General features: G+C 48.9%; 1 protein-coding gene across 1 annotated transcript; it reads left to right on the top strand.

Moving 5' to 3' along the window:
* The first annotated feature begins 106 nt into the window (after positions 1–106).
* UQCC2 (ubiquinol-cytochrome c reductase complex assembly factor 2) lies at positions 107–25,940 on the top strand. Its single transcript, NM_001206614.1, has 4 exons — positions 107–289; positions 21,607–21,681; positions 22,448–22,517; positions 25,757–25,940. Exons 1-4 carry the CDS (start codon positions 152–154, stop codon positions 25,882–25,884), a joined length of 411 nt encoding a protein of 136 aa, NP_001193543.1. The 5' UTR covers positions 107–151; the 3' UTR covers positions 25,885–25,940.

The raw sequence follows: 25,940 nt of genomic DNA, 5'->3' as shown, positions 1-25,940 counted from the left end.
GCGAGCGGCGGCCCTCCCCTCAGAGTGGCAAGCGCGCCGCCTCGCTCGTCCCTCCCGGCCCGCCTCTTCGACAGCTAGCGACGCCTACTGCGCAAGCGCCGTCTGTGCGCTCCGACTCCTCCCTCAGGGGCGGAGTCAAGCGGGGCCTAACATGGCGGCCAGCCGCTACCGGCGATTTCTTAAGCTGTGTGAGGAATGGCCAGTGGACGAGACCAAACGGGGCCGGGACTTGGGCGCTTATCTGCGGCAGCGGGTAGCGCAGGCCTTTCGGGAGGGAGAGAACACCCAGGTGACCAGGCTGTGGGGCCCGCCTGCAGCGGGGAGGCGGTCGGGGCGAGGGGAGAGGAGGACGAGGCGGGGCGGGCCCACGAGCGGGCCGGCGGCGGGCCTGCGCATTCGCGCGCCTTTGCTGCCCGGGCGCACGTGCGCGGGAGCCCCCTAACGCCCAGAGGCCCCGCGGAGAGCGGGCATCCTGTCTTCTGTTGGGCGCTTTCACCCGGCTGCACTTTGCAGGCTCATAAAGAAGCTTTTTAAAATCCTGTAGCCTGGGACCGTTCGACCTTACTGAATCAAAATCTCTAGGGCTTCTGTTTTTAAACACTCTCGATGACTCAGGGTGCAGCCAGGTTGTCCCACGGCACCAGCCTTAGGTGATGACAATCATAGGCTTGTTGCTCCCCTGACACAATCCCAGTACCTCTGAGTGTTGTTCAGTGACTGAGCTGTTGTCCAAGGACCTCCGCAGGACGCCCGCTAAGTCTTGGTGTGTCTCCTGGGCCCCCCTAACCCGTGCAGCACGTTTGAGCCCTCACGCTCTGCCCCTGTGTGTGAGTAGTGGACCTGTGTTCTTGCTGTCCTCCAGGTCAGTGCTGCGGCTCTGGGATTTGTTCATTCACATAGCACGTGCTTATGGAGCACCAGTTATGTGCCAGGAACTGCCAGGTGCTGGGGAGACAGCAGTTAATTAGATGAGGTCCCACCCACTTGAAATTTGTTCACGTCCTAGTTCAGGACTCAGTAAGCAAGTAGACATACCTAGGACAGTCTAGATGAGTTCTGTGATGGGTATGAGACAGAGTACCATGGTGAAACCGTAATTTTGGGTATAATAGATAAAGCCTTACTGAGGAGGTGAGACAGATGAGGCCTAAGGGAAGACGATGAGCCAACAGTGAAGACGCCTGGTATTCTTTCAGGCCGTGCAAAGGTCCTGAGGCAGGAAGCAGAAAAGAAAGCCCAAGTGGCTGAAGGGTAGTGAGTGAAATGGCATTTGCTAAGACGTGTGAGTCAGAAGAAGACAAGAGCCAGGCATCATAGGGTGTTCTAGGCAGGCTCTGGTTAGGAGTTGGATTTAATCATAAATACCAGAGAGAAGCTATTCTGGAGGCTTAGTCAGCCGACTGATGTAACCTAATGTACTCTTTTTTTTTTTTTTTTAAGACCACTCTGGTTGTATCAGTGAATGGTTTATAGGGAGGCAAGAATAGGAACAGCTGGAGAGGAGGCTCCTCTAGTAGCCCAGACAGGAAATGGTGGTGGCTTGGATATAAGATGACAGCACAGGAGATGGAAGTGGCCAGATTGGGGTTGCAATGTGAAGGTTGTATCAGCAGGGCTTTTTGATGTATTACATGTAGGGTAAAGGGGAAGAGGAACCAAGGATAGATAGAATGTTTTGGCCTGAGCTACTTGGGTGCAGGGTGGTGCTATTTATTGAGCTGAGGAAGAAGCAAGATAAGGAGCAGGTGGGGTGTGGGAAGAGCATCCTGAATTTGGTGTTCGATGTGTTTAACTTGAGATCTGAAGTGCATTTACTTCCAAGTGCAAATGTCAAGTTGACAGTGGAATATTTGAGCCTGGGGCTCAGGCAAGAGGTCAGATACATGAGATGTGATAGGTATGTACACACACATTCTGAAGAAATGACTTTTTTGAAATTTGGCCACAACCTGTCAAAGCAGGAATGTTGCCTTTTTTGAACTTAGCCCAGCCCAAAGCCAAGCCAGCCTCCCTGATGGAACAGGAACAACGTGCCCAGGGGCATGACAGGAACCAAGTGCTGACCGGGTGGTGGGCGTGGACGGGATGTCTGGTTCAGGGCTTCGGGAATGGGGTGAGGGTCCCACAACAATGAGGGCCTTCACACTTCCTACAGTGGTCTTCACTGGCCCAGAGTATAAAGATCTTGAAGGCAGGAGTCATAACTGTTCCCAGCTCTGCGAATCCCATGGTCTTTCTAGGGCTCTGCACCCTGTGTGTTTTCAGTGTGAGCTTCCCGAGAATAGAGCCGGTGCTATTTTTATCTTTCTCCCCAGAGCGTCTAGCATAGTTCCTGGCACATAAAAGACACTCAGTAAATGAATGAATGGGTAAATAAATTATGATTATGGCTCATGAGACAAAAATCATTTGAATGTAGCTGCAGATGTAGCAGATCTAGATGGAGAGAAGTAGTGAAGAGTGAGATGGGAGTATTTCTGTGTCCTGAGAGGTGAGAATTAATTTGAGAGCTCACTCTGTGGGGAACTGCAGGAATGGCAGAAGAGGGACAGAACCTGGTCCTTACCACCAGGGAGGTTACAGTTGGGCAGGCACCTGACTTAACTCTGATGAAATTCGAGTGGTGAAACCAGCCAGCAGAGAAGCTGCCAGAGGTTGGACCCTGGGAAGGTGAGATTCACCTACTTGACTGTTTAAGAAGAGCCAGAAAAGGAGGATTGAGCTTTCTCTTTTGGAGTTGTCATCCCTTGTCATCACTTAGGGAGACGGTTCTGAAGAGTAGAAGGCCCACACAGATTGGAGTCATGGCTGCAGATGGACTCATGGCTCAGTTGATGGTTCCCGAGCTGCTGATGAATGCGTCCCTGGTAGAGTGAACCGGTGCATCATGGTGGCAGCAGGCACATTACTCAGGACCACTGTCGTGGTCCCTCATCCTTCTGTCGCCTGAGAATGCTCCCAGGCTTAATAAATCTTTGCGGTAATTTTTAGAAGGAGCAGTCCCTTGCTGGAATTGAGAACAGCATTGAGTCACTCCCACTGACACCCCCGAATCATTTATAAAGACCTTGAGAAAGAAAGGTGGTTCATTAAACTGGCAGCCAGGGGCAGGCATTTGACCCAGTCAGCTGATCGTTGTGGATCTCCCCCTTGGTTTTGCCGATTGCTGGAAAGACAGGACCGGAGGGGGAGGCTCTCCTCTGCAGCGTGTATGTTCCCATAGAGGGGAGGGACAGGCAGTCCTGCTCTCGGCCTCGAGGCTCCCTGCACCTGAATGGTAACGCGGAACGCGTGCATGGCACACTTGTGCATGAGCTCATTTAGTCTAATCCTTAGTGCGGCTGAGGTGAGGTCACCACTGCTATTCTCACTTTGCAAACAAATGAAATCAGAAAAGTGACCTATTTGGAGTTCCCTGGGAGTTAAGCGGCGGGACAGGGAGCGTGGTCTCCTTTGTGCCTGATCTTCCCTTAGCTCCCATTCCTCCCAAGTTATTTCTTCTTGTTAGAAAGGAGTCTTGTTCCCTGAACTTCAAGCCCTCCCTTCCCCTCGTTTCCTGCTCAAAACCTCTTTGGCCCATGGACAGTTTGGGCAAAGAATGAAACACCTCTCAGTTTACCCACCTGCTTTTCTTTGGCCCAACCCCTGCCTCCCCAGTGTACATGGGGAAAGACCATCCTCAGGTGGGACAGGAGCACAGAAAAGCCAGAGCCCCTAGAAAGCAAATTAATCCTTCAGACCCCAAGCCAGAGCACAAAAATAGCTGCCTCCACTTATCCCCCTGCAGCTTGCCCTCTGGGGAATCTCATGGTCCACTCCACCCTCAGCCCACCAAGAGGGAGGGGTTGGTGGGAAGAGAGAACACTGCTTAACACCTCTTTCATCCTCCGTTCTATTGTGCAGTTTTTTAGAGTTAATGTTTATGGATTTTGCCTCCTTTCAATCCAGTTTCCTTAAGATAGTGCGTGTTCCCTGTAGCACCAAGAGATTAATAAAAGAATCACAACACGGGAGAAGGTGGCAAAACAACAGTAATTGTTGACTTAAGTACAGGGGAAGGCGCCAGCCCTTCTAATGAGTTCATTAGGTGCACAGGCGGCTTCCTGGCAGCGCCCACTTAACTAGAATGGGGCTCAACTCGGAGGAGCCACCCAGGAAGGGGCTCACCCACCAGGGAGTTCTTCTATTAAATACCCAAATTGAAATAATAGCAGCCCCGTTTGAAAGGAGTTGAACTTTTGGGGGGTGGCAGTACTGTAGGAAGTACGTCCAGCTCCTCAGCGGGGGAACTGAAAAGGTTTTCTCTCCTGTTTTCTCAGTCATCCAGTCAAGGCCTGGGTCTGTGGCTCAGCGTGGCGTCTGCTGGCACGTGCCGCCATCCAGCGTCGCCCACCGTGTGGCTCCTCTGTAGTGACTGAGGCATGACCTGAGGGCGGATTGTGCTATTTTTTAGTTGTAATATTGAGCCCACTGCAAAGCAGCCGTTGTGAAGAGAATCAGGCCTGAGGGAATGCAGGTATCTCCGTCTCTTTTTCTCCCCTAGTTCTGGATGGAGCTGGGGGGAGTTAAGGTAGCGTTTAGACCAAGGCATGGCAGTTTTCTAGGCGTGTTCAGAGATGTAGGTGCGCCCACTGGCGATCTAGACTGTCCGCCGCTGTCAGTGGGTCCCCCCTAGAGATCTGAGGGCCTGCCTGCTGCCTCCTGGACTAGTGCAGCTTGGTGAGGCTTTCACTCTTCTCTGATCGCCTGTGTCCCCCCCCGGCACTGGACCCCAGCACCTGCTCCGGCCCAGCGAGGGCCTCTCCCCACTGCCCCCTAAACTGGCCGTAATGTAGTCAGTGCTTTTTGTCAAGTATAGTTGATTTGCAGTGCTGTTTGTTTCAGGTATATAGCAGAGTGATTCGGTTGTACGTATGGATGTTCCTTTTCAGATTCCTCTCCCTTGTGAGTTATTACAAGATACTGAATATGGTTCCCTGTGCTGTGTAGTCGTCCTTGTTCATCTGTTTTAGGTGTAGTACTGTGTATCTGTTAATCCCAATCTAATTTGTCCCTTCCCTGCTTCCCCTTTGGTAAGCATAAGATTGTTTTCTATGTGGATGAGTCTGTTGTGTAAATAAGTTCGTTTGTATCAATTTTAGATCCCACAGATAAGTGCTATTTGCCTTTCTGTGACTGACTTCACTTAGGGCGGTAATCTCTCAGTCCATCCATGGTGCTGCACATGGCATTATTTCATTCTTTTTTGTAGTATCGCATTGCATGTACGTACTGCATCTTCTCTACCCATTCCTCTGTTGATGCAATTAGGCTGCTTCCATGTCTTGGCTGCTGTGAACATGGGGTGCGTGTACCTTTTCTAATTAGAGTTCTAGTCTTTTCCAGATATATGCCTGGGAGTGGGATTGCTGAATCGTATGACAACTCTTTAGTTTTTTAGAAACTCTGTACTGTTCACCATAGTGGCTGAACCAGTTTGCCTTCCCACCAGCAGGAAGGAGGGCTCCCTTTTCTCCACCCTCTCCAGCATTTGTTGTTTGTAGGGTTTTTGATGATTGCCATTCTGACTCGTGTGAGGTAATCCCTTATTTCAGTTTTGATTTGCATTTCTCTTAATAATTAACGATGTTGAGCATCTTTTCATGTGCCTGTTGGCTATCTGTATTACTTCTTTGGAGAAATGTCTGTTTAGTCTTCCGCCCATTTTTCAGTTGGATTGTGTGTGTTTTTGTTGTTGAGTTGTATGAGCTGTTCTGTATATTTTAGAAATTAAGCCTTGTCAGTTGCATTGTTTGAACATATTTTCTCCCAGTCCATAGGTTGACTTTTCATTTTGTTATAGTTTCCTTTGCTTTGCAAAAGCTTGTAAGTTTGATTAGGTCCTGTTTATTTTTTCTTTTGCCTATGTCTGTTCTAGGAATTTTATAGTATCATGTCTTAGGTTTAACTTTTTAGTTAAATTTTATAGTATCATGTCTTAGGTTTAACTTTAAGCCGTTTTGAGTTTCTTGTTGTGTGTGGTATGGGGAAGTAATCGAACGTCATTGATTTACAGGAGGCTGTGCAGCTTTCCCGACACCACTTGCTAAAGAGAGAATGTCTTTTCTGCATTCTGTATGGTTGCCTCCTTTGTAGAAGACTAATTGACCTGTATGGGCTTATTTCTGGGCTCTCTACTTTGTTCCACTGATGTATATGTCAGATTTTGTGCCAATACCATACTATTTTGATTACTGTAGCTTTGTGGTATTATTATCTGAAGGCAGGGAGGGTTATGCCTCCAGCTTTGTTCTTTTTCCCCAGGATTGCTTTGGCAATTCTGGGCCTTTTATGGTTAAAGATAAATTCTAGGATTATTCCAGTTTTGTGGAAAATATCATGAGTAATTCGATGGGGATTGTATTAAATCTGTAGATTGCTTTGGATAATATGGCCATTTTAACCATTTTAATTCTTCCAATGCAAGAGCATGGGATATATTTCCATTTCTTTGAATCATCTTCGGTTTCCTCTAACAGTGTTTTATAGTTCTCAGCGTATAAGTCTTTCACTTCCTTGGTCAGGTTTATTCCTAGGATGTTTTTTGTTTTTCTGATGGTATTTTAAAAGGATTTTTTTTTTTTTTTTTTTACTTTCTGATGTTTCGTTGTGAGTGTAGAGAAACACAGTTGATTTCTGTACATTAAATCTTGTATCCTGCTTTGTTGTTGTCAGTCACTGAGTCGTGTCTGACTCTTTTACAACCCCATGGACTAGCCTGCCAGGCTACCCTTCCATGGGATTTCCCAGGCAAAAATAATGGAATGGGTTGCCATTTCCTTCTTCAGGGGATCTTCCCAACCCAAGGATGAAACCCACGGCTCCTGCGTTGGCAGACGGATTCTTTAGCACTGAGCTGCCTGGGAAGCCCTACCTTGCTAATTTCATCTATTTGCTCTAAAAGTTATTGGGTTGAATCTTATGGTTTTCTGTTTGGGGGATCATATAATCTTCATACAGTGACAGTTTTACCTCTTCCTTCTAATTTGGATACCTTTTATTTTCTTGTCTGATTGCTGTGACTAGGACTTCCAATATCATGTTGAATAGAAGTGGTGGGACTGGGCATCCTTGTCTTGTTCCAGGTTTTAGTGGGAATGCTTTCAGCTTTTCACTGTTGAGTATTGGTTGTGGGTTTGTCATAAGTAAACTTTGATTATATTGAGATATGTTCCCTCTATACCTTCTTTGATAGGAGTTTTTGATCATGAGTGGACACTGAATTTTATCACATGCTTTTTCTGCACCTATTGAGATGATCATGTGATTTTTATCTTTTGTTTATAGGGTGTATCACACTGATTTGCGTATGTTGAGCCATTCTTATTAACTTTGGATGAATACAACCTGATGATGGTGTACGATCCCTTTTATGTGTTACTGGATTTGGTTTGCTAGTATTTTTTTTTTAATTAACTATTAATTTGTTTTTGGCTGCGCCGGGTCTTCGTTGCTGTGCATGGGCTTTCTCTGGTTTTGGTGAGGAGGGAGTGCTCTCTGGTTGTAGCGTGTGGGCTTCTCACTGCGGTGGCTGTTCTTGTGAAGCACAGGCTCTAGAGCACATGAGGTTGCACATTTGCGGCACGTGGGCTCAGTCGTCACGGTACACAGACTCTAAAGCACGCGGCTTCAGTAGGCGTGGCGCATAAGGTTAGTCGTCCCGCAGCGTGTGGGATCTTCCCAGACCAGGGATTGAACCTGTGTCCCCTGCACTGGCAGGCAAATTCTCAACCACGAGACCACGAGGGAAGTCCTGCTGGGCTTCTGTTGAGAATTTTTACATCTATATTTATCAAAGATGTTGGCCTGTAGTTTTCTCTTTTGGTGGTGTCTTTGGTTTTAGCGTCAGGGTGATGGTGGCTTCATAGAATGACTCTGGGAGTGTTCCCTCCTCTTCGGTCTCTTGGAAGAAGGATTTGAGAAGGAGCAGTATAAGTTCTTCTGTGTATGTTTGGTAGTATTCCCTAGTGAAGCCATCTGGCCCTGGACGTTTGTTTGCAGGGAGTTTTTTTATATTACAGCTTCCATTTCACTTCTAGTGATCAGTCTGTTCAAATTATCTGTTTCCTCTTGGGAACTCCCTGGTGGTCCAGTGGTTAGGACTCGGAGCTTTCCCTGCCATGACCCAGGTCCAATCCCTGGTCTGGGAACTAAGATTCCAGAAGCCACACGGCACAACCAGAAAACAAAACAAATGACCTGTTTCTTGATGCAGTTTTGGTGGGCTGTATGTTTCTAGAAACATCCATTTCTTCTAGATTATCCAATTTGTTGGCAGATAATTGTTCATAGTACCCTCTCACAGCTTCTTATATCTTTATGATGTCAGTTATTTATCCTCTTTCATTTTTTATTTTCTTTGTTTGGGTCCCCTCTCTTTTCTTCTTGGTGAGCCTAGCCAGAGGTTTTCAGTCTCTTTTCTTCTGACTTTCGGTTTGCTTGTTCTCCTTCTTCTAATTCTTTTAACTGGTGTGTTGGATTGTTTGATATTTTTCTTGTTTTTTTGAGGAATGCCTTCATCACTGTGAACTTTCCACCAAGAATTGCTTTTGCCGTGTCCCATAGGCTTTGTCTGGTTGCATTTTCATTGTCGTTTGTCTTAAGGTATGTTTTAATTTCCTCTTTGACTTTGTCATTGGCCCCTTGATTGTTCAGTACCCTGTTGTTTAGTCTCCATGTAATCTTTTTTTTTTTCCTCCCGTTTCTCTTTCTATGGTTGATTTCTTGTTTCATGCTGTTACTGTCAGAAAAGATGCTTGGAATAATTTCTGTCCTCCTAAATTTGTTGAGGTTGTTTTATGTCCTAGTAAGTCATCGATCCTAAAAAATGTTCCACGTGCACTTGAATGTGTATTCTGATTTTTCGGATGTACTGTCCCGAAAATATCAATTAAGTCTGAGTGTTCTCTTGTCTCATTTAGGATCTCTGTTGCCTTATTGATTTTCTGTTTGGGAGATCTGTCCATTGATGTCAGTTAGCTCAGTGGCTCAGTAGTGTCCGACTCTTTGCAACTCCATGGACGCCAGGCCTCCCTGTCCATCACCAACTCACGGAGCTTGCTCAAACTCATGTGCATTGAGTTGGTGATGCCATCCAGCCATCTCATCCTCTGTCGTCCTCTTCTCCTCCTGCCCTCAATCCTTCCCAGCATTGGGGTCTTTTCCAGAGAGTCAGTTCTTCGCATCTGGTGACCAAAGTATTGGAGCTTCAGCTTCAGCTTCCAATGAGTATTCAGGGTTGATTTCCTTTAGGATTGACTGGTTGGATTTCCAAGGGACTTTCAAAGTCTCCTCCAACACCACAGTTCAAAAGCATTAGTTCTTCGGTGCTCAGCTTTCTTTATAGTCCAACTCTCACATCCATGCATGACTACTGGAAAAACCATAGTCAAAGCAGTAGCTTTGACTAGATGGACCTTTTTTGGCAGAGTAATGTCTCTGCTTTTTAATACGCTGTCTAGGTTGATCATAGCTTTTCTTCCAAGGAGCAAGCATCTTTTAATTTTATGGCTTCAGTTACCATCTGAAGTGATTTGGGAGCCCAAAAACATAAAGTCTCTCACTGTTTCCATTATTTCCTCATCTATTTGCCATGAATTGATGGGACCAGATGCCATGATCTTCATTTTCTGAATGTTGAGTTTTAAAACAACTTTTTCACTCTCTTGTTTTGCTTTCATCAAGAGGCTTTTTAGTTCTTCACCTTCTGGCACAAGGGTGGTGTCATCTGCATATCTGAGGTTATTGAGATTTCTCCCAGCAGTCTTGATTCCAGCTTCTGCTTCATCCAGCCCAGCATATCGAATAATATACTCTGCATATAAGTTAAATAAGCATGGTGACAATATCAGCCTTGATGTACTCCTTTCCCAATTTGGAACCAGTCTGTTGTTCCATGTCCAGTTCTAACTGTTGCTTCTTGACCTGCATACAGATTTCTCAGGAGGCAGGTCAGGTGGTCTGGTATTCCCATCTGTTGAAGAATTTTCTACAGTTTGTTGTGATCCGCACAGTCAAAGGCTTTGGTGTAGCCAATAAGGCTGACGTAGATTTTTTCTGGAACACTCTTGCTCTTTTGATGATCCAGCAGATGTTGGCAATTTGATCTGTGGTTCCTCTGCCTTTTCTAAATCCAGCTTGAACATCTGGAAGTTTACAGTTCATGTACTGTTGAAGCCTGACTTGAAGAATTTTGAGCATTACTTTGCTAGTGTGTGAGATGAGTGCAATTGTGCAGTAGTTTGAACCTTCTTTGGCATTGCCTTTCTTTGGGATTGGAATGAAAACTGATCTTTTCCAATCCTGTGGCCACTGCTGAGTTTTCCAAATTTGCTGGCATATTGAATGCAGCACTTTCACAGCATCATCTTTAGGATTTGAAAGAGCTCAACTAGAATTCCATCATCTCCACTAGCTTTGTTCATAGTGATGCTTCCTAAGGCCCACTTGACTTCACATTCCAGGATGTCTGGCTCCGGGTGAATGATCACACCATCGTGATTATATGGGTCGTGAAGATCTTTTTTGTGGAGTTCTTCTGTGTATTCTTGCCACCTCTTCTTAATATCTTCTGCTTCTGTTAGATCCATACCATTTCTGTCCTTTATTGTATCCATCTTTGCATGAAATGTTCCCTTGGTATCTCTAATTTTCTTGAAGAGATCTCTAGTCTTTCCCATTCTATTGTTTTCCTCTATTTCTTTGCATTGATCACTAAGGAAGGCTTTCTTATCTCTTCTTGCTATTCTTTGGAACTCTGCATTCAAATGGGTATATCTTTCCTTTTCTCCTTTGCCTTTCACTTCTCTTCTTTTCTCAGCTGTTTATAAGGCCTCCTCAGACAGCCATTTTGCCTTTCTGCATTTCTTTTTCTTGAGAATGGTCTTGATCACTGCCTCCTGTACAATGTCACAAACCTCTGTCCATAGTTCTTCAGGCACTCTGTCTATCAGATCTAATCCATTGAATCTATTTCTCACTTCTACTGTATAATCATAAGGGATTTGATTTAGGTCATACCTGAATGGTCTAGTGGTTTTCCCTACTTTCTTCAATTTAAGTCTGAATTTTGCAATAAGAAGTTCATGATCTGAGCCGCAGTTAGCGCCTGGCCTTGTTTTTGCTGACTGTGTAGAGCTTCTCTATCTTTGGCTGCAAAGAATATAATCAGTCTGACTTCAGTATTGACCATCTGGTGATGTCCATGTGTAGAGTCTTCTCTTGTGAGGGTTTACTATGACCAGTGCGTTCTTTTGGCAAAACTGTGTTAGCCTTTGCCCTGCTTCGTTTTGTACTCCAAGGCCAAATTTGCCTGTTACTCCAGGTATCTCTTGACTTCCTACTTTTGCATTCCAGTCCCCTATAATGAAAAGGACATCGTTTTTGGGTGTTAGTTCTAGAAGGTCTTGTAGGTCTAATAGATCCGTTCAACTTCAGTTTCTTCAGCGTTACTGGTTGATGTCAGAGGTGTTAAAATCTCTTGTTAGTATTGTATTCCCATCAGTTTCTCCCTTTATGGCTGATAGAATGTGTTTTATTTATTTAGGTGCTCCTGTATTGGGTTCATATATATTACTAAGTCAGAGAAGGCAGTGGCACCCCACTCCAGTACTCTTGCCTGGAAAATCCCATGGACAGAGTGGGACAGTCTGTGGTGATCCTTCGCCCTACAGTGGGTGTTTAGCATATTGTAGGCTCTTGTTTTATTATCCAATCTGCCATTCTGTGTCTTTTGATCAGAGCATTTAGTCCATTGACATTTAAGGTAATTATCGATAGGTATGTGCTTATTGCCATTCTAAATCTCGTTTTCCTTTCTTTGTTCCTTTCTTTTTGTTTTTCCTTTTATGGTTTGATGGTACCTGTTTGCTTTAGACCAGTAGTTGTATGAGCTCAAACGCATTAAAAACAAAAAATCCACACTTTCTTATTCCACTCTCCCAAGTAAGAATGATGTGATTTTAATGTCCTGTTTTACGTTTTCATGTTTATCCTTTTGTTGTTCATTGTGGTTATAATTGCTTTCACAAATTTTTTTTCTGTTTTTTTTAATGTATGTTTTGGTTTATTTAAGTGATCTACAATCCTTTCATATATTTGCTGCTTCTATTGTGATTTTCCCTTTCCTCTAGGTTCTTGCTTCTCTTCTATTCAGAGAAGACCTTTCAATACTCTTTTCAGGATAGGTCTAAGTATTGCTGTATTCTTTTAGTTTTTGCTTGTCTGAGAGATCCATTCTCTCTCCTTCTATTTTAAATAATGATCTTGCTGGGTAGAGTACCCTAGGTTGCAGGTTTCTGCCTTTCAGGACTTTGACTATGTCTTGCTGCTCCCTCTGGCCTGCAGAGTTTCTACAGAGAAATCAGCTGATACTTATGGGGGTTCCCTTGTAACTTTTTTGTTTTTCTCTTGCTGCCTTAAAGAGTTCTGTTTTTATCTTTAACTTTTGCCATTTTAATCATGGTCCTTCTTGGTGTAGGTCTGTTCGGGTCCATCCTGTTTGGAACCCTCTGTTCTTCCTGTACTTCAATATCTGTTTCCTTCTTCAGGTTTGGCAAGTTTTCAGCCATAATTTCTTTAACGTTCTTCTTCTGAAATCCTTATGCATAGATTGGCACGCTTTGTATCCCATAAGCTTTATATGTTGCTTTCATTTTTTTTTTCCATTTGTCTTTCTCTCTGCCATTCTAACTGATTTCTGTTATTTTGCCTTGTTAACTAAAAAGATGTACGACGTGAGAGTTGCCAGTTGTGTTTCATTTGGGGCAAAATGAGGACTGCCAGGGGACGGCGCCTCGGAGAGCTCCAAGAGACTGCTGCAAAGAGGCGGTGGGGAAGGTCAGTATATAAGATTTTGGTGAAGAGGGGGTTCAGTGCAATTAAGTGCTTACTTTACAAAAGGTTTTCTGCTGGTCAGGAGGAGCTAATGTCACCATGAAGGGAGTTAGTGCTTTTCTAGATATGAAGAGATACAAGGGTTGGGATTGTGAAATCAGTTCCTGCAAACACCTTACTGTCTAGAGACCTGCTCCACCAGTTGCCCTGGAGCACAGAGTGCCCCCCTCTCCACCCTGAACTCCCCTCAGGGTGTGTGGAAGGCCAGCGGCTGCAGCAGCACGGGGTTCCGCCTCCACAGAGGCAGGCGGCAAAGGCCCGTGTTGCTGTTCAGTTGCTAGCAAATGCTCTTGGCAAATGCCAGTTTGTAGTTGACAGTCTTCCAGATCACTTATTCATTCTTCTGCATTACTTGGTTTGCTGTTTATTGCCTTTAGCTTAGTTTTCATCGGCAGTTGAGCTCTCTGATTTTGAGCGCTTCTTCTTTATGTTTGTTTCTGTTCAGTCCCTCAGTCGTGTCTGACTCTTTGTGACCCCGTAAGCTGCAGCAGCCAGGCCTCCCTGTCCTTCACCATCTCCCAGAGCTTGCTCAAACTCATGTCCATTGAGTCAGTGATACCATCCAACCATCTCATCCTGTTTCCCCCTTCTCCGCCTTCCTTTAATCTTTCCCAGCATCAGGGTTTTTTCCAGTGAGTCGGCTCTTCGCATCAGGTGGCCAGAGTATTGCAACTTCAGTTTCAGCATAAATCCTTCCAATAAATATTCAGGGTTGATTTCCTTTAGGACTGACTGGTTTGATCTCCTTGCTGTCCATGGGACTCTCAAGAGTCTTCTCCAGCACCACAGTTTAAAAGCATCAATTCTTCGGCACTTAACTTTCTTTATAGTCCAACTCTAACATCTGTACCTGACTACTGGAAAAACCATGGCTTTGATTAGATGGACCTTTGTCGGCAAAGTGACGTCTCTGCTTTTTAATGTGCTGTCAAGGTTTGTCGTAGCTTCTCTTCCAAGGAGCAAGTGTCTTTTAATTTTGTGGCTGCAGTCCCCGTCCACAGTGATTTTGGAGCCCAAGGAAATAAAATCTGTCACTGTCTCTGTTGCAGGAAGGGGGACCACTTCCAGGGCCCCAAGTGGGCTCTTGTCTGACACTCAGAAATGAATTGTCCGAGGAGACACACGAGCTGACAAAGCAAGAGACTTTATTGGGAAGGGGCACCCGGGTGAGAGCAGTGGGGTGAGGGGACCCAGGGGAACAGCTCTGCCATGTGGCTCACAGCCTCTGGTTTTATGTGATGGGATTCGTTTCCGGGTTGTCTTTAGCCAATCATTCTGACTCAGAGTCCTTCCTGGTGGTGCACGCCTTGTTCAGCCAAGATGGATGCCAGCGAGAAGGATTCTGGGAGGCGGTTGGGCGCAGGTGTCCCTTCTTGACCTTTCCCGAACTTTCCCTGTTGATGGTGGCTCATTAGTTCCGTGCTCCTTACCAGGGCCTCGTGTCGTAAAACTGTGGTGCCTGGCCAGGGCGGGCAGTTTGAGTCAGTGCGCTTTCCCTAACAGTTCTGCTTTTCCCCCACCTGTTTGCCATGAAGACTGGACACCATAATCTTAGTTTTTGAATGTTGAGTTTTAAGCCAGCCTTTTCACTCTCCTCTTTCCCCCTCATCACGAGGCTTTTTAGTTCCTCTTCACTTTCTGCCATTGGAGTGGTATCACCTGCTCATCTAACACCGTGTGTTAGTCGCTCAGTCGTGTCTGATTCTTTGTGACCCCATGGACCGTAGTGTGCCAGGCTCCTCTGTCCAAGTGGTTCTCCAGGCAGGAATACCGGAGTGGGTTGCCATTTTATCTGAGGTGAGTTCCTTGTTACAGTCACCTGCATTTCTGTCCATCGCCTTTCTTAATTCCTTCACCGTTTCTTTACCTTTCTTTTGAACCCAGGATCTGGTAGACTGGAGAGGTGTGTTTCATTGTTTGTTCTTTTAGGGGATTTCTCTTGTTCTTATTGCTGAGAAAGGTTCCTCTGCTTTTTTATTTTACTTATATTACTGTGACTCTGAATCTAGGGAAAATGGTTATCTACTGTGATCATGAACAGCTGTTTTTGAATGGGAACACCCCTGTGTAGCCTGTGTGAGTCAAGTATGTTTGGTGTGAGGGCTGTTTTTGTTACAGATGCCTGCCGTGTCCACTCGCAGTGTGCTGGCCCCTGATGGCAGTGTGGCTGATGTGGTGACCACAGCCTGCCCTGGATGCTGGGCAGGGCCTCCTCTTTGCTTTGTGCTTGTCACAGCCCTGTTAGGGGCAGGGTCTAACCCCCAATTGTTGCAGTAGAAGCCCCAAATCCAGTTGCAAGCTGTGGTGTGAGGTCGGTGGGACTGGCGTGCTCCCACTGGCAAAGGAGCTGCTGTGTGCTCCTCCCCAGGAGTTGTCTCCCTGGACACGTGTTCTGTGACATTTCCTGCCACCTGTTGTGCGTGCTCTCAAAGTACACTGTTGTTGGCACTGCCCTCGGCCCCACCTCTGCTGTGGGAATACCAGTAATCAGCTCAGATTTCAGCCCCGCTTCCCTGTATGTGTGCCCACAGCGTTTGTTATTGCTGGCACCAGACCTGCCCCAGCTAGGGGAGCGCCGGTAATCAGCTCAGATGTCCCCTGGATGCTGCTGCCCGCATAAATTTGCTGGTCGTTCAGCCTCCAGGAATCGGCTCAGATTTCAGCCCCGCCTCCACGTGTGGGCAATCCACTGGCACTTGCACACTCCCAGAGCTCAGAGGGGCAGAGCCGTGCCCACTGTGACACCCTGAGAACAAGGTTGCTGTGGCGGGCTCGTGCCATCCCCCTGCCCCCACGTTGAAGGGGTGGCTTCTGTGGCAGACCTAGGCTCTATCCTGACGTGCAGCCCCCGCCCTGCAACTGCAGCTCAGACCACACTGCAGGCCCTTTGGGCTGCCTCTGCACAGCCCAGGCGAGCCCTCTGAAGGCCCAGTGCCAGCCCCAGCCATTCTCCACGCCAGCAGGCGTGTGTCCGGGTGGCTGGGAAGTGCAGCAAGGGCGCCCGTGCTGTCTTGCTTGTCTCCCTCTTCCTGCCTTCCACAGGCCGGTGCTGCACTCTCCTCTGAGGCTCTCTGTCTTCCAGTGGGCCTCCCAGTCAGTGAAGGGGCTTCCCAGGATGAGGGAACCTTTTTGCTTTGAAATGAAAGCTTCCTCCTGTCCTGATTCCTTTTATTTTTATTTTTTCATCCTATTCAGTTATGTGGTGATTGTTCTTACAGCTTTGGTTATACGAGATCTTCTGCCAGTGTTCAGTGGGTATTCTGTGAACTTGTTCCACATGGAGATATTTTTGATGTATTTGTGGGAGGAGATGAGCTCAACATCCTTCTATTCCGCCATCTTGATCTCTGCCCTCAGTGGGTATTTTTTTTGCCTGTGCTCAGTCTTTGTTGCCACTCAGGATTGTCTCTAGTTGCAGTGCACGGCCTCCTCATTGCAGTGTCTTCTCTTTGCACTGAGCATGGGCTCTAGGGCATGTGGGGTTGTGGCGTGTGGGCTTGGGGGGTGTGGCGCGTGGTCTTCAGAATTTGTGGTGCATTGGCTCGGGGGTTATGGCGTGTGGTCTTTAGGTGTTGTGGTGCGTGGTCTTCAGGGGTTGTGGCACGTGGGCTCGTGGGTTGCGCGTGGTCTTTTCGGGGGTTGTGGTATGTGGACTCGGGATTGTGGCGCGTGGTCTTAAGGATTTGTGGTGCATTGGCTCGGGGGTTATGGCGTGTGGTCTTCAGGTGTTGTGCGTGGTCTTCAGGGGTTGTGGCGCGTGGGCTCGGGGTTGTGGCGCGTGGGCTCGTGGGTTGTGCATGGTCTTTTCGGGGGTTGTGGCACGTGGACTCGGGGTTGTGGCGCGTGGGCTTGTGGGTGGCGCGTGGGCTCATGGGTTGCGCATGGGCTCATGGGTTGCGCGTGGTCTTTTTGGGGGTTGTGGCGTGTGGGCTCGTGGGTTGTACGTGGTCTTTTCGGGGGTTGTGGCACGTGGACTTGGGGTTGTGGCACGTGGGCTCGGGGGTTGTGGCGCGTGGGCTCGGGGTTGTGGTGCGTGGGCTCGTGGGTTGTGGCGCTTGATCTTCGGGGGTTCTGGCATGTGGGCTTAGGGGTTGCGACTCTCAGGCTGTGGAGCACAGGCTCACCAGTGTGGCGAACAGGCTCAGTCTCTCTCTGGCATGTGGGATCGTCCCAGATTAGAGATCTAACCTGTGTCTCTTGCATTGGCAGGTGGAAGAGCCACCAGAGAAGCCCCCTCAGTGGTTCTTAACCTTCGAGAACCTAGTGCCCTGTGGATGAAAGCGCAGACACAGGGCTTGTTAGGAATCTGGTGGCTTCCCAGGCCTTGGAGCCACTTAAGCCCCTGGACCATCCTTGTCCCCCTGGTTTTTCAAGCCTCTTCCTCCCAGTCCCCCTGATCCCCATTCCACCGAGTCCAGCTCTGAAGTCTACTCTTCAAAGTGAGTGCCTCTGACTCTGTATCACTCTGAGCTGTCACTGCAGTGAAACCCAGACCTTCCCTGCCACACCTGCCGTGGGAACCAGGCCTCGTCACTAGCTTCTGCCATAACTCTGGCACTCAGTTACACTCTGTCCTGGTCATTTTTTATTTTTATTGTGTGTGTATCTTGTCTCAGCTTGATTGTCAGCTTCTCTGGAGCTGAGGCTGGGTCTTTATGTCCCCTGGCAGCCGCCTAGCAGAGCACTCTACATAGTAGGTGCTCAAGAGAGATTTTTACTTGAACTCAAGGGAAAAGACTCCCATAACAGAATGAACTCATTTCAGAAGTTCATTACTAAGTCATGGAAACCTTTTTTCATAGATCCTCCTGGACCGAATCCAGCCCTACCTTAATTAGCAAAGCAATCTGCAGCGCCCTTTCCCAAAAGTGCTTATGCGTCCCTTTGTGTGACGAGCATAGGGGCCGCTGTACCAACTGCTGTCACCACCCAAAACTCAATTTGAAAATCGAAATCAGTGCCTGCGGCAACGATGTAGATTTGTATGTATAAAAGTTTAATATGGTAAAGAGAAATTTACTGACGACTGAGCAGGGGAAATGCAAAAGGAGCGAAAATAGAGCCATAAAGGACACTTTGTCAGTTGAACATCTATTTTATTCACATTTAGGGAGCAGAGCTGAATTTTTCACAATATCCCTTGCTGCCTTTTTCAAACCCAGTGCTGCTATTAGTCCTAAAATGTCCGTAATCTCATTAGGTGTGAATGCAAAATCAGGTAATTTAAAGCTTGTATATGAGAATGTTTCTTAAAGTGCACAGTACACTTCATCAGGGAAAACTGTTTTAGAATTCAGTGTTTGTGCTGGAATCTGTGAATAAAGTGTAGGACGTAGGTATGTGGCAAGGCTTCTGGAATTAGAGAATTGTTTCTACTGATGTACTTTTAAGTAGTAAATAAGACTTATTTTGTAATTGCTGAGCTTGGGTTGGGTGTGACTAGAACCCCAGAATTGGCCGTGGTTCCATCTCTGCTTAGGCGGTTATAACTGGCCAGAAACTGCCATACCTCAGCTCCCATCACCTCCACTGAGCTACCTTTACGGCCTTGTATAGACACCTTCTGACCTCAAATGGAAATGGAGTGACAAGTTCATTTTTTGGTGGTTGGTCATTTAGAGGTGATTGTCAGATTATTCAGTGAGCTCCAGACGTTATGGAAAGTGTCTGGGAGACTCTCTCTTTAATACTTAAAGGCTTTTGAAAGGTTGAAGGAACCCAGAGGGTCGCCTTGCTGTTTGAGCGGCGCACTGCAGGGTGACCCCTTCCTCTCTCTGTCCCTCCCCTCTGCTCTCCTGCTCTGCCAGAGGTGGGAAGCGCTGGGCAGCAAGGGGACCCCCTGCCCTCCCCCCAGGGTACAGAGGAGGTGGCTGAGCAGGCCTCCAGCCCCCGACACCATCGCACTCAGAGGAGGGGCAGGCGGGGACTCCTGGCGGGACCCTGAGGGCGAGGGTCTGGTGGGAGCTCAGACTGGGGAGGACGCAGCACGCCGGCGGTCTTTGCGCGGCCGGGAGCCAGGCAGGGTGCTGGCCAGAGTCACACTGTGAGAGCTGGGTTGGGACAGTGGTCAGCGGTGCAGGAGCGAAAGGTCAGGACGCGGGGCCTGCAGGTGGGGGGCAGGTGCTGCAGGCGGCCACTAGCCTGGCAGACACAGGTTCGGTGCGTGATCTCCGCGGGGGTGACCGTGGGGCGCTTGGGGCCCACTGAGAGCCATCAGGGTCAGGACTGGAGGATCAACTGGGGCCGGAGCGAAGCTTCGGGAGTCACTTCCGCCTCCAGCCACGCCCCGCAGTCACGCCAGCAGCGCTGATCCACTGCTGTCCCCTCAGGTGGGCACGGCCCGGCCCCGTGCCTGGGGAGCAGCCGTCCTGTGGGGACTGCTGCCTGCCCCCGCCGGGGTCCTAGGTGGGTCTTCCTGGCTCCGCTAGTGGCGTCGGGGTGCCCTCCACACGCCCTCACTCTGCTGTCGCGGGGCTCATCCTGAAGGTTTCTCTTTCGCCTTGTAGGTGGTGCAGCGAAGGCCTGTGTCTGCTGTAACTGTTGACTGCTAATAGAAGCCACCTTCGTTAGCGTCCCAGGCCCTGAATTCAGAGCAGTCCACGCGTTACCTCACTTATCCTCACGTCACCCTCAGGAATAGGGAATATCGTTATCTTTTCTTCTAAAAGAAAGGTTAATTTGGCCAGTATGCTTCAAAAATGTCAATACAGGAAAGACAGAGAAAGGCTGAGGTGTCCTGGCTGCAAGAGAAGGAAATGTGGCAGGTAGTGCTGGAGGCGAGCCTGGGCCTAAAGTACTTTTTCCTACAAGGATTTTTACTGAGGCAGTTGACAGAGTTGGAATATGGACGCTGGGATAGATGGAAGTGTTGTGTCGGTGTTGAATGTCCTGAATTTGTTCATGGATCTGTGGTTATATGAGAGAATGTCGTCATTCTCAGGAAATTAAGTGTCAGGAGAGAGAGGATTTGCCCAATACCCCAGAGCTCCTAAGGACCGGATCCAGACACGGTGGTTTGACCCGCTGCTGCCCACAGCCACGGCCGCCTGCTGCAGCCTGGGCCGGGCACACCGGAGTTCTCGTCAGTTTAGAAGTGAACACGTCCATCCAGTTGCCTTGTGACAGTCTACACAGTCGTCGCTGGAAGTCTGGCTGCTGTTACCCTTTTTCCTTTTGCGCCTTCTGTTCATCTGGCGTCTGGTTAGCTCTTAGTGTTGCACGCCCTGCCAAAGACAGAACGTTCAAAATGCTCTTCCCGCAAAGTGCACGCTGCAGATTCTTTTCCAGCTGGACTTTCTCTGAAAGCGCTGCTTCGGGGAATCAGAACTCAGTCACCGGCCTCCTGTTTTTCCAGCCGTTCTTTCTTTTCAGCCCTTTAACCCCGATCCATTCAAACAGTGCCTTTGGTTAGTATTCAGCAAACACTGGCTGCCTCCTCAGCCCCTCACCTCTTCTCTTCTGATGTGGCTGCCTGGGCGTTGCGCTGATAGGTGGCCTGAACCGGGGAATGGAGCGAGCAGAACTCAGTGGCAGATTGTCTTTTCTGTCTGCTGTAAAGTGGGGACATTACCTGACGCGCACACGGAGGCAGAAGCAGAGCCGCCTTTCTAAAACACTTAACTGCTGACTTATTCATGTTCTTTCTTCTTCGAGAAAGGATTTAAGTTGGAAAAATCCATCATTTGAATTCTGGGAGAAAACATTGAAGAGAAAGTTTCATTCTGGGGAGCTTTCAGAATTCTTGGCAGAATAATATGAGGAACTGTAGCTAAATACTGGCAAAGGCAGAAGGAAGGGAAAACTAGGAAGAGGCGTGCAAGGGGAAAACCCGCGTCTCCTCCATGTGTCGCCCTTCCTCCCTGGAATTCCCGGGGGGCCGCTGTCCTCCTCCGTCTGCAAGGCGTCCTGCAAGCGGGGCCCTGCCCTTCCTCACAGCAGCTGACTGACTCTCACTCTCGGTTCTCCTCAGTTTACCTGTCTCATCCTAAAACAAATTCAGCAGCTCCCTCCTCACCACAGATGAAAGTTCAGATGATTTTTTTTTTTTTTTTTTTTTTGCCTTTCATAAGAGAATCTGTATTGTGAAGGCTTAACTCACAAAGCTCTCTTTTTCGTTCCCGTGCACGCTCAGGCCCACGGCCAAGCAGCCCGCTCTGAGGTGGCCCCCTCTGAGGCACAGGCTGCCCCTGCCTCCTGCCTGTGCACAGCGCCCCTCCACTGGGAAGGCCCGCTCCACCCTCCCCAGCGCCTGTGCCTTCTGCAGAACCCTGCTTAGCCCCACGTCCGCCACCTGCTGACCACTGGGGCACGCGGGAACTCGCCTCCTCTGCCGCCTTGCAGCCCGCACTGCCCTCTGCGCTCCTGCCCACGTGGGATTTTACTGCAGTGCCTCCCACCTCGGTGGCTTGCTGATTCACGCATCACGGGTGCCCCACAAATGTTGATTTGCCGATTGAGTTTTTCGGCAGGTTGGGGGGTTGCTGAGGTGGAATCATTATTCCAAAAGGGAGATTTCTAACAGCAGGACCTGTGGCAGAGAAGCCAGCGCACAGCTGCAGGCCTGCTTCCTGGGAAGGCCTGACTTAGGTGGGGTCCTTCCTCAAGGTACCAGGTGCAGGCCGGCGTGCGGGCAGGGCCCGTTTGCTCACTCTCTCGGGCTTCTTTGTGTTTCAGGTTGCAGAGCCTGAGGCCTGTGATGAGATGTATGAGAGCTTGGCACGGCTCCATTCAAACTACTACAAACACAAGGTGAGTGGCCACAGGCTTCTCTGTCCCCAGCCCTCTGAGGAGACAGCCAGTAAGGGGAGGGAAATCTGATTACATGATGTTTTGTGTAGAATTGTGGTTTTGCTACTTTCGAATGTAACCGGTAATTTCAACCAAGCCAACTAAGGTACTTGTTAGAGGCTTTTAGGTCACCTAAACGAAAGCTGTTTGTAATGTTTAAGAAAAGCCACGTTTTGTATGCCAGGGGGTGCTTCTGGGCGTGTCTGACAGCTGTTGGGTCTCACACAGATTTGCCCACCTCCTGCCACACTGGTGACAAAGTTGAGGTGACCGGGAAGTCCTGTCAGAAAACGCTGGGCCTCTCCTCAGCCCCAACGTGTCTGCTGTCAAATTCCACTGTGTTTCTTCCCCAGTCTTGAAAAATGTGCTAACTCCACAAATACACATGGCCTAGTCTGCATGAAAAGGGGATTTCTCCTAAATCCTCGTGACCCAAAGTATGGTCTGGGAGCGGCAGCATGGCACTGCCCGGGGCTGGTTAGAGACACGGACCCAGCCCCTCCCAACCCAGCCCGGGTCTCCAGAGGCTCAGGCGCCTGCTGGCCTCAGAGCCGCCGCTCTGGACGGTGCTGGTGTGGCCTCCAGGTGGCGCTGCTCCCCTCTCTCTGGCCTCTGGACACCCAAGGCCTGTGAACTGCCCTTGAGAGCTTGCCTCTCTCCACGATGTGGGCCCTGGGTGTGCCATGGAACTAATCTCTTCCCCCTTCCTCTCTGCCCCTGTGACCAGTACCCTCGCCCCAGAGAAACAAGCTTCAGCGGCCTATCCCTGGAAGAGTACAAGCTGATCCTGTCCACAGGTATGGGAAGCGCAGCTGCTGCTGTTTCTAGTTGGTTTGCAAATGGGTTTTTGAGTGGCCACGGGGAATCCTCTAATAAGACAGCTGCGCTTGATGGAGAGTCTTGTGGAATAGCCCACAGGAAGTTCTGAAGCTACAGGGCTCATGTTTTTTGGTCATAGAATATGGAGAAGGTCAAAGGCGTTATTTAAAAGAAGCAAATTTATCTTCAGAGCTTTTAAATTCAAGACTGGGCAGCAGGGAACAGGGGAATATGTATTTGCCAAATGGAAGTAGTTGAAATCAGGATGGAAGGAAAATTTTATTTTTATGGTCCTAAGAGGGCTTTATAAACAATGAGGGTTTTAATTAAAACAAAAAGCCATTCAGTGGACGTGTATGGGGACATGGGCTGCGGGTTAGATACGGGTTTAACTAGGTTTGTTTTGGAGTCCTTGACAGACCCTGATTAACAAGAAAGGAAATACCCTGCCTCGCCCAGCCCCTCCTTCTTCCCCGTCTCCATTGTCACCGGAGGGGCACGTGGCGGGTGGTGGCAGGGGGAGCCTGGGTTGAAACAGGCAGGTTCTGGAAAATTACTATTTTTATTGCCAAGGACGCCGCATATAAAAATAGGCTAACCTTCTCTGGGAGGGCATGGCCCTGAAGCATTTGCCTTCTGGTACTCTAGAAATTTCTGTTTCCTATTTCTCTGGTATCCTTCAGCCACTAAGGTTTGAGGATTTAGGCTTCCAGAAAACTCTTAGCCTTCTGAACAGATTAAAACCTGGTGGTGTCATCTGCCATTGTGTGTTGACCCTGATCCTATTTTTATTACAGTACTCTCTGAAAAACTGGGGTAAAGATACTTTGGCCAGGCAGAATTACTTTATTGGCAATTTTATGCATATCCAAGTGAATATACCCCCATGTCTCCAGGCCCATGTAATTACAAGCTTCGATGCACAGTGTTATTGTGAGGACCCTAAAGAGTTTAAGCAAAGTTTGAACTTGAAATCAGAACAGAAAGGAGCTCTAGAGGCTCAGCCTCTGCCCTTTGTTAACCCTCGGGACGCTGGGTCGGGGGAAACAGGGATGCCAAGAAGGGGAGACGCGAGACCTCCCCAGCTGGCTGTGCTGCAGCTTGTCCTGGGACGGCGGGGAGCTCAGCCGTAGGAAACCGGCTGATGATGAGCTCTCACAGCAAGCAAGCCTCATGTTTTTGTTGCGACTCTGGAATCAGGTTACGGACTGTCTCCTCTGGCAGGGCAGGAGAGCGCCTTGCGCTGCCTGTAGTGAGGGTCTGAGGGTCTGGCGACGCTGAAATGTGGCCGCCATGTCGGTCCCGAGTGTGCCCACCCTGGTGTGGGGTCCCGGAGTCTCTGAAGGAGCATCAGGGGTTGTTGGGACAGGGAGCCCACGGCATCCCATTTTGTGCCCCACGAGGCAGCCTGGACTTCTGGAAAAATCGGGGTAGGATGCTGGTGCAGGTCCTAATTTAGTCGAGAGTCCACTGACAATAATTGTAATAATGTTAAGTGTTCTTGCCTTGAGAATCCCAGGACGGGGGAGCCTGGTGGGCGGCCGTCTATGGGGTCGCACAGAGTCGGACACGACTGAAGTGACTTAGCAGCAGCAGCAACAGCAAGTTACCTTTTTGTTCAGAACAGCTATTCTTTTTTCTCCATAAGTTTCATTAAGAGATGGAAATCCAGGCTATGAAAATTAATGTGAAAATCTAAATTTAAAATATAAGTAAAATTAGGTATCATAGAACTTTAGCCCTGGAGGGACTTTAGACCAGTGGTTCTCGACTAGGACGTGATTTTGCCTTGCAGGGAAACTCTGGCAGCGTCTGGAGACCACGTTAGTTGTCAGGCTTGGCAGGAAGGGGCAGTTTGCTACTGCCATCCGGTGGGTCAAGGCTGAGATGCTGCCACAGCGCCAGGTCTGCCCTGCAACAAAGAGCCACCTGGCCCTAAACCTTGCTGGTGCTAAGACAGAAACCCTGCCCTGGTTGCTTAGGGGTGCGGAGGAGGGGTGGATGTGTTTCTAAGCGAAGGCCCCACTGGCTCTTGCTGCCTTCACGTCTGTGAAGATGGCACCTTTCCTTGAGTGTGGGCCAGGTGCCAAGTACATCACCTCATTATTTCCTTTAAAGGTCACAACCTTTGGGGCATCCCTGGTGGCTCAGCTGGTAAAGAATCCGCCTGCAATGCGGGAGACCTGGGTTCGATCCCTGGGTTGAGAGGATCCCCTGGAGAAGGGAACGGCTACCCACTCCAGTATTCTGGCCTGGAGAATTCCACGGACTGTATGTGGGGTCACAAAGAGTCGGACCCAACTGAGCAACTTTTCACTTTCACTGGTAGCTCAATGGTAAAGAATCCTCCTGTCAATGCAGAAGCAATGCAGGAGACACGGGTTCAATCCCTGATCTTGGAAAATGCTCCGTGCCTCAGAGCAAGTAAGCCCGTGAGCCACAACTATTGAGCCTGTGCTCCAGAGAGTGAGCCTGAGAGCCAGTGCTCTGCTACAAGAGAAGCCCCCCAATGGGAAGCCTGCCGACTGCAATTAGAGAAAAGGCTGCACGGCAGTGAAGCCCCAGCACAGTCAGAAATCAATAAAATTATTACAAAAGACAGCTCCCAACTTTTGAGGAAGGTGTTTATGTCTCCACTTCACAGATGAGGAACCTGATTGTTTGAGGGGACCCAGTGTGGAAATGGTGGGTGGGGACGGGGGCCCAGGCCCAGCGCCCTCCTGGAGTCGAGGGTGTCCGCTCATCTCCGTGGTGTGGGTGAACGTAAGTGCCTGGGTTCAGACCCCGGCTCTGCCGCTTCCTGCCGTGGAGCCTGCTCAGGTTCCCTTACCCACTCTGCCTCAAGTCCCCACAGCTGTACAACGGAGACAGTCCCTGTGGCTCAGGTCGTTTTGTGACGAGCCTCTGGGTGCATGGGTTGCGAAGCTGACAACAGCAGTGCTGTGTCCTGGCTCAGGTGGGGCAGAGCGGGCCCTGCTTGGATGCTGCATGGGGACCATGTGAGCAGAGGCCGCTATCAGGGCGCGGTCTCGGCACACCAGTGCTCGTCCACACTCGCGGTATTTGTCTGTTACCCTGCTTGGTTCGCTTCTCAGAAGTTGGGGCTGTGCACATCCTTTTTTCTGTGAAAAGAGGCATGCCTGTATGGCGAAAGCCCTTGACGCCAGCCTGTGTAATATTTTACACTTCACTTTTTTTTTGTCGTCTTCTTTTGCAGATACGTTGGATGAATTTAAGGAGATGAATAAAGGCACGTGGAAGAAGCTGCAGGAGAAGTTCGCCCCTGGGAGCCCCGAGGGGAAGCACACAGCCTGGGCGCGGGCCCTGCCACGCCCGCGCACCTAAGCGTGGGGTCTGTATGTTGCCACCGTCAATAAAACACCCTGATTTCCCCATCCTCA

This window comes from Bos taurus, chromosome 23, assembly GCF_002263795.3.
Source record: "Bos taurus isolate L1 Dominette 01449 registration number 42190680 breed Hereford chromosome 23, ARS-UCD2.0, whole genome shotgun sequence".
NCBI classification, from domain to species: Eukaryota; Metazoa; Chordata; class Mammalia; order Artiodactyla; family Bovidae; genus Bos; species Bos taurus.
The sequence above is the reverse complement of the archived record's forward strand: the minus strand, read 5'-3'. Positions and strand labels throughout refer to the sequence as shown.